Below are 8,056 nucleotides of genomic sequence, written 5' to 3'. Positions count from 1 at the left end.
TCTTATTTGCATTGGTCTGGGAATTTATAATTATAGCAAGCAGGCAGCAGCGATTTTGTGGGCACTGTAATTAAGGCAAGCCTTGCATCATCTCAAAATCTTGTTTGTGCACCAGAATGGGGGACCTGATGTCTATTCCCATGCCCTGGCTACACAATTAAATGGTGAAGAGAACAGGGGAATGTGTGGAGAGCAGTGACATGTAGGAAGTGCTGAATGGAAAGTGAAAGTAATTGCCTGCTCCGCCTCTATGCTAAGGCATAAAGGAGGGGCAGGCAATATTTGATTGAGACTTTGAAATGTTTACAACAGCTATGAATGCTTTAATAAAAAAATTTCATGTTTAATTTGAAAAGGACTTTTATTATACAGCTTTTTATGTCGGGGTGACAGGTCCCCTTTAAAAAACTGTGTACTTAACGACACTTTTGTGTCTTGCCCCATCCTAAATCTTTGCACTCCCCAAAATAGTTACTTTTTATAGTGATCACAGCATAATAATTTCTTGATACAGGTATGGGACATGTTATCCAGAATGTTTGGGACCTGGTTTTCCAGTTATGGGCTCTGTCTTTCGCTTCAATCTACATACCTTAAATCTATTAAAAAATCATTTTTTTAACCCAACCAATATGGATTCCTGCAGCTTAGTTACCATTAAGTACAAGACACGGTTTTGTTATTACAGAGAAAAAGGAAATCATTTTTAACAATTCTGTGCTTAAAATGGAGTCTACAGGAAATGGCCTTCCTGTAATTCAGAGGTTTTGGGGTAACAGCTTTCCAAATAAGGGTTCTAGTTGTTGTGCACAAGCCATGTTATCACTTTCAGTAGTTTGGACAAAGCTTAAAGGAACAGTTCAGTGTAAAAGTGTGCAAAATAAAAAATGTTTCTAATATAGTTAGTTAGCTAAAAATGTAATGTATAAAGGCTGGAGTGAGTGGATACAGAACAGAACAGAATCCAAACTACTGCTTTTCAGCTCTTCAAGTCGCTGTCAGTGATTTGAAGGGGTCAATTTTACACATCCAGTCACTCCAGTCTTTATAGATTACACAGAGCTCTCGACTTTTCAATATAGCTTGCCAGGGGAACTTGTGGTGCTGACGTCATATGCACACTTTGGATTTTTGCCTGTAGTCATGCAAAATCATCAGAAATCATGGGAATGCGTATAAGTGATAGGAGGCCAGGGGAAACAGCACAAAATCTGGTAACTCCTGGTAAAATAGGGGTTGCAAGCTCTGCATTACATTTTTGGATAACTAACTATATTGAAAACATTTTTTTATTTTGCACAGCCTATTTACCCAGTTTTTATTTTCACACTGAACTGTTCCTTTAAGAAGTATGCTTTAGAGCAGTGATCCCCAACCAGTAGCTCGTGAGCAACATGTTGCTCTCTAACCCCTTGGATGTTGCTCCCAGTGGCCTTAAAGCAGGTGCGTATTTTTGAATTCCAGGCTTGGAGGCAAGTTTTAGTTGCATAAAAACCAGGTGTACTGCCAAACAGAGCCTCAATGTAGGTTGCCAATCAACATAGGGACTACTAAATGGCCAATCACAGCACTTATTTGGCAGCCAAAGAACATTTTTCATGCATGTGTTGCTCCCCAACTCCTTTTACTTCTGAATGTTGCTCACGGGTTGAAAAGGTTGGGGATCCCTGCTTTAGAGCATATGCTTATACCTATTGGGGGGGGGGCTGCTTAATAGGTCTTATACTGGAGCAGAGCCAGAACTAGGGGTAGGCAGAAGAGGCAGGTGCTTTGGGTGCAACAGTGGGGGGCTAGGGAAGTACAACCTCTCTTGCCTACTCCTAGTCTGGGACCTTGTTCCCCTGATATTTACCTTGTCCTCTACTACAGCATACACAAACTATCTCTTTCATGAATGCACCTTCGTCTATGGGTATGCAAGTTCTTGTTTGCACGTGCGGGGGAGGGGAGGATGTAGCGGGTCAGAATTATTTCTCTTACCTGGAAGGCGACATACAAAAAGTCATTGTGACCTGATGACTGATTTATTGGTCTACAACACCTTTTATTTTTAGCCTGCCTGAGTCCATTTCTTTATATTCTAATCTGCAGGATTTGAGGAACTGGTATGTCTCTTAAAAGGTTCACCTTTAAATTTACTTTAAGTATGTTATAGAATGGCCAGTTCTAAGCAACTTTTTAATTTACCTTAATATTTTCTTATTTTTGAATTATTTGCCTTTTTCTTGTGACTCTTTCTATTCAGGCCTTCTTCATATTTCAGTCTCTTATTAAAATCAGTGCATGGTTGCTAGGTTACTTTTGACCCTAGCAACCAAACTGCTGAAAACTGCAAAACTGGAGAGCTGCTAAATCAAAAGCTAAATTAAAAAACCCGCAATTGATTAAAATGTAAAACCAATTGCATCAGAATATCACTCTACATTGTACTAAAAGTTAATGTAAAGGTAAACAACCCCGTAATGTTGTCTTAACAAAGGTGCAACAAGCTGCAACATATCCTGCTTTCCAAAGTCTTCTCTGTGCAGTTAAAAGTGGACACTTTTAAAGTTTGCACTCATATTTGGAGAAGTCTTTCTTCTGTTATGCAGGCTAGTGACTCTGAGATCAAAAATACCCTTTTATTGCGACCAATGGAAAGCACAGTTGGTAAAACACTTCTATGTCGTAACTGTGCAACATTACAGAAGATGGGATTTTCACACCATTACACCCATTGGTCATTGCCCTTATGTACTTGTCATATGACCTTGTCTGCCAGTCCCTTTAAGATCAGTATTCCCCTTGTTTGATGATAGTGTTGGATTGCAATTGTTATTAATATTATGGTATAGAGATGAACAGAAGATTGTTTTAATGCACAAGATGGTCATAATAAATAATAAAATATATATCACCAAATCCAGGATTTGGTTCGGGATTTGGCCTTTTTCATCAGGATTTGGATTCGGCCGAATCCTTCTGCCTGGCCGAACCGAATCCTGCGTAACTTTTTGGCATAAAACAAAGAAGTAAAAACTGTTTGCCCCTTCACACCCCTAATTTGCATATGCAAATTAAGATTTGGTTCAGTATTCGACCAAATCTTTCGCAGAGGATTCGGGGGTTCAGCCGAATTATATACAATCACACCCTTCTTCTGCCTTTGTAATGCACCAGACATCTCACTGGGTTTTATTAATGAGTGATGGAAATCCTTGGAAGTTAGTGAGACTTGTTCTTCAGCTTTTCAAAGCCTATTGTTCTACCAAAATGAACTCAAGCTGGCCACATATCCACTCTGCTATTCTTCTGTTCATGCTTTTGAAATGTCTAATGCTGGAGTAAGTGGCATTCTATTCAAACCTTCTGAATTCCAAGAGCATTTACACTTTTGTGCTTATTTTTCCAAGAAACTCTCTGCCAGGGGGGAAATGCAATATCAGAGACAGAGAATGCTAGCCTTCAAATTTGCCTTTGAAGAATAGCTTCATCAGGGATCTGTCAAGCCTGGTGCTATCTTTCCCCATTATAATCTTGAATACATCTCTTTAACAAAGCTCGCTAATGCTTCTTCTTGGCATCCAGTTTCCCACCCAATGTCTTACATTGCTACTGTTATTGCACTTGCACACTCCCACTACCTCACAAGCTTTGAGTTCTACAAACCTTCACCAGTCTCTGATTCACAGTGTTGACAGTATAGAGTGCAAAAGAGATGTTGTAATAAGTGATTTGGGTATGGGGCATATAATATATTGGGTATATGTCTATAAATGTAGATTTATAGTAATCCGTTTGATGAAGTAATATGATTTTTGTACAGTACATGTAAATGTCTGAGTTTCACAATAATGTTTCTATTGTTGAGTTATAGAACATTTTGTCATGCTGCATTTGTTATATTACAGCTCAGTGGAGAATGGGAGGCCACCCGATCCAGCTCACTGGGCCGTGGATGATGTTGTAAATTATTTCAAATCTGCAGGATTTGAAGAACAAGCAAGTGCATTTAAGGAACAGGTACATGGAAATGACTCCTTAGAACCCGATGTTCTGATGAAGTAACATTGTTCTGAATTAATTGTCATTTTTAAATGTGGCCACATGATGTCACTCATAGGTTTCCTTGCATCTAGTGTAGCACCCATTATTTTAATGCAGCTATTGGTGAATACCACAATCGCCACCATTATACACAAGAAGCATAAAACAAAGGCTTTAAGCATATAAAAAGATTCCTTGTCACAGATTTTTTTACCTTTAACTCCCAATGTTTGGGGTTTAGGGCAGCGGCACCACAGTCACACAGTCCCATGGTGAGTCAGTCCAGTGGAAAGCTGTGCACTCTGGACTTGAGAACATGGGCCACAACCATTTAAAGGGGTGGTTCACCTATAAGTTAACCTTTAGTATGTTATAGACTGGCTAATTCTAAGTAACTTTTCAATTGGCCCTCAATTTTTATTTGTTATTCTTCTGAGTCTTTCCAGCTTTCAAATGGGGGTCATTCAGGCCATCTGAAAAACGAATGCCCTGTAAGGCTTCAAATTTATTGTTATTGTTACTTTTTATGTTATGCACCCCCAAGTGCATGTATTTACTTACCTGAAACCCCGGGCCAGTGCTCCTATCAGCAGAAAACTGCACTGGCCCTGGGTTATTGCAGTGAGCACCACAGATCGATCGTATTCGGACTTCTTCTTGCTTCTCACGACTGCGCATGCCCATTAGAGTGAAAAGCCGAACTTTAACTAAAAAGTCGGCCATTTCATTTTACTGCGCATGTGTCTGCCCCGGGAAATTTGAAGAAAGAAGAAGTCGGAAGAGGATCGATCCATAGTGCTTGCTGGAAGAACCCTGGGTGCAGTTTTCTGCTGATAGGAGCACCGGCCCGGGGTTTCAGGTAAATAAATACTTTCACTTGGGGGTGCATAACATTTGGCGCACCCCAAGTGTGAAACAACATTCCTTTAAAGCAGGCCAAAGTCAGGCCCAGGGGCCAATTGCGGGCCGTTTTCAAATTTACACCGGCCCCAGCCTCTGTCAAGAAATGAATAATAATTCGCCCCGCCAGCACAGTGCAATCAGGAATTGCGTAGCCGTAGCAGTAATATTTGGGCACATTAGCAAAATGATCTGCCACTTGGTCTCTCTCTCTCTCTCTCTGTCTGTGCGTGTCTGTGAGAGGTACAGTGTCTGTGTCTCTGTGTGTGTGTGCGCTTGCACCCGCGCGCTTGCCTGGGCTGTTTTTTACTCCCAGTCTGGCTCTGTGTACTGGCATGTAGTGACGTGCCACTCTCGCATACTTCTTTAAGGCTGAAGGTGTCCATAGACGTACTGACGTGCCAGTACAGTAAACGAAAGACTTATGGGAGGGTGGCGCGTCACTACATGCCAGTATCTATTGCCAACACCTTCAGCACACAGGCAGCAGTATAGACCAAGTGGCAGATCATTTCACTTATGTGCCCAAATATTACTGCTACGGCTACACAATTCCTTGTTTAAATGAGGCGCGGAAAATAAGTCCAAGCAGACTCCACTTCTCCACTTCCTAAACGCTGTGTACGCCATCTCCAGGAGTGAATGATCCTGATCGCAAGCTAGTTACCACGGAATGGATGTCAGGCTGAATGGTCGGCCCCCAAACATTTTCACCTCACCAAATCTGGCCCTCGTTGCAAAAAGTTTGGACACCCCTGCTTCAAAGGGATTCTATCATGATTTATATGGTGTAGTTTTTATTTCTAAATTACACTGTTGACACTGCAAATAATTCACGCTACAATATAAAATGTAATTCCTGAACCAGCAAATGTATTCTTTTTTTAGTTGTAATATTGATGTGTAGGCAGCCATCTCAGGTCATTTTGCCTGGTCATGTGCTTTCAGAAAGAGCCAGCACTTTAGGATGGAACTGCTTTCTGGCAGGCTGTTGTTTCTCCTACTCATTGTAACTGAATGTGTCTCAGTGGGACCTGGATTTTACTATTGAGTGCTGTTCTTATATCTTGTGTTAGGGCGCTGTTATCTGGTTACTTTCCAATTGTTCTGTTGTTAGGCTGCTGGAGGGGGGGGAGGGAGAGGGTGATATCACTTCAACTACAGTACAGCAGTAAAGAGTGACTGAAGTTTATCAGAGCACAAGACTGAGCACAGGTCAGACCATGTAGGCCAGAAAAATTCTGGCCCTCGGTAGCACAGAATTTAGACAGCACTGCTCTAGAGTATATCGTTTTTGTAGAGATTTCACCTAGTGACTAGTCCATCAGGATGCATAATTCAGCTGCAGCTGGGCATTGTACATTTTCCCACTAGGTGAAGTAGTCTCAGCCAGTTCACAAATGAAGGAGGATTCCTCTTTTGGATTTAAGCCCTTGGCTTTCAGCAAGCAAAATTCTCAGAATACAGTTGTACCATAGCCACAGTGCTGCTCTCTAGCCATAGAGGTATTATAGATTGCATATATTTGGAACCATATAATATGTCTGGTTCTAATTTGCAATTTACAAAGTCTCTGCATTAAATCATTGCTTAACAAACCGACACCATCCCAGTTTTTGAGATTTTTTTTTTAAAGAAAACATGCCAGGTAAATAGAATTGTCCCCCAAGGAACTTTTTCTGCAAATTAACAGTTTTTCACAAATGCTGCTTTTAGAGATGTCTGCATTTACATGCCGTTATTTTGCTGGGTTGTGATTAAACTGTAAATTAAACTTTCAAAAAAATAACTGTCATTTTGATTTATTTTGTTTCATAGGAGATTGATGGAAAGTCTTTATTGCTTATGACAAGAAATGATGTTTTGACTGGACTTTCATTAAAATTAGGCCCTGCGCTCAAAATCTACGAATACCACGTGAAGCTTTTGCAGACCCAACATTTAAAGAGCGGCTCTTCCTAGGAATGAAGCAAATGGAGTGTATAACACAGCCACATCTTAATCAAATATGCCCAGTAAGATACTTGATTTAGGAAAGAGAAATTGACCAGCCCTGCGTGCAGAAATATTCTGTAACTTCCGTGACCGTTTTGAAAGGGAAGTAAACTGACGTGATTTTCTGCTGACATGAGGAAAAGGCAATTCATAATAGTCCCTTTGGCGTATGTTTATGTCTAACAGTGACAATGGCAACTTGAGTTACTGGAAAAGGCACATAATACTGTGTAAATGTGATTCTACTAAATACTACTTGAGCCATCCATTGATATTTCCATTGGACCCAGGTGCTGACAGCATGTGGCTAGTAAAATATTACGCTTCAAGTCCTATCGGCTCCTGCAAGCCAGAATGTTTGTTTTTGTAAACAAGAGTGATGGCTCAAAATGGTTCCATGCCAACTGCATTTTGCTGTAAGTGATGAACTTGTTGTACATGCATCAAAAGTTGTTGCTAGCAGAGTTGTCTGTTGGGGTTCTGTTCACTTATAGCTATGTCTGGAACCACATTGCACTGCCCAAGGCTTTGCTATGCATTGTGGGATTCAACATCTACGGAGTCCTTTGTTAACAGGGAGCTTCCCCAGAACTAAACTGCAGATTTATATACTTAAGATGACAATCATGCAATGCAAAATATATTTTTATTTGTGTGTTTACATTGATCATGACTGGCAGCCTTACTGACTTTTGGCACTGCTCGATGGAACATAGAATAATAGAATATATGTATTTTCTTGCTGGAGACTTAATATGTGTTATTACTGCTGCTTCTTCTCTTTTGTGCATTATACAGTACATTGGGCTGTGCACAAATCCCAGTATGTGTGAGTCGAGGATGCGGACATTGGTAGCTACGGAAATCTCTTCTTCTGCCTGTGTAGATCTGCCTCTCCTGTTATACCAGACTTACATACTGTATCACCAGCATTGGTTAATATCATTTATCCCCCATTGTCCGGTGCATGTTCACTTGGTGGCAAATATTCAGCCATATCTGATTAGGAACCTTTTCTTTTAGGGAAATGTGATAAAGATTGTCTGGAATTCTTATCTTCGACATGTTCTGGAGCCACAAACAGAAGGAAACAGCTTAAAACAGTGATCCCCAACCAGTAGCTCGCGAGCAACAT

At 40.6% G+C, this 8,056-nt stretch overlaps 1 protein-coding gene across 3 annotated transcripts in view; it reads left to right on the top strand.

Moving 5' to 3' along the window:
- Positions 1 to 7,670, top strand: part of samd13.L (sterile alpha motif domain containing 13 L homeolog) — a 20,741-nt gene extending 13,071 nt beyond the window's left edge. For all 3 annotated transcript variants that reach the window (XM_018258155.2, XM_018258154.2, XM_041590297.1), the window contains 2 exons: positions 3,891 to 4,002; positions 6,745 to 7,670. In XM_018258155.2, coding sequence (XP_018113644.1) covers positions 3,891 to 4,002; positions 6,745 to 6,888 — 256 coding nt within the window. In that variant the 3' untranslated portion in view covers positions 6,889 to 7,670. The remainder of the gene's footprint in view (positions 1 to 3,890; positions 4,003 to 6,744) is intronic.
- Positions 7,671 to 8,056: the final 386 nt, after the last annotated feature.

The sequence above is a fragment of the Xenopus laevis genome, chromosome 4L (genome assembly GCF_017654675.1).
Source record: "Xenopus laevis strain J_2021 chromosome 4L, Xenopus_laevis_v10.1, whole genome shotgun sequence".
Lineage (NCBI taxonomy): Eukaryota > Metazoa > Chordata > Amphibia > Anura > Pipidae > Xenopus > Xenopus laevis.
This window is presented reverse-complemented; position numbering and strand designations above follow the sequence as displayed.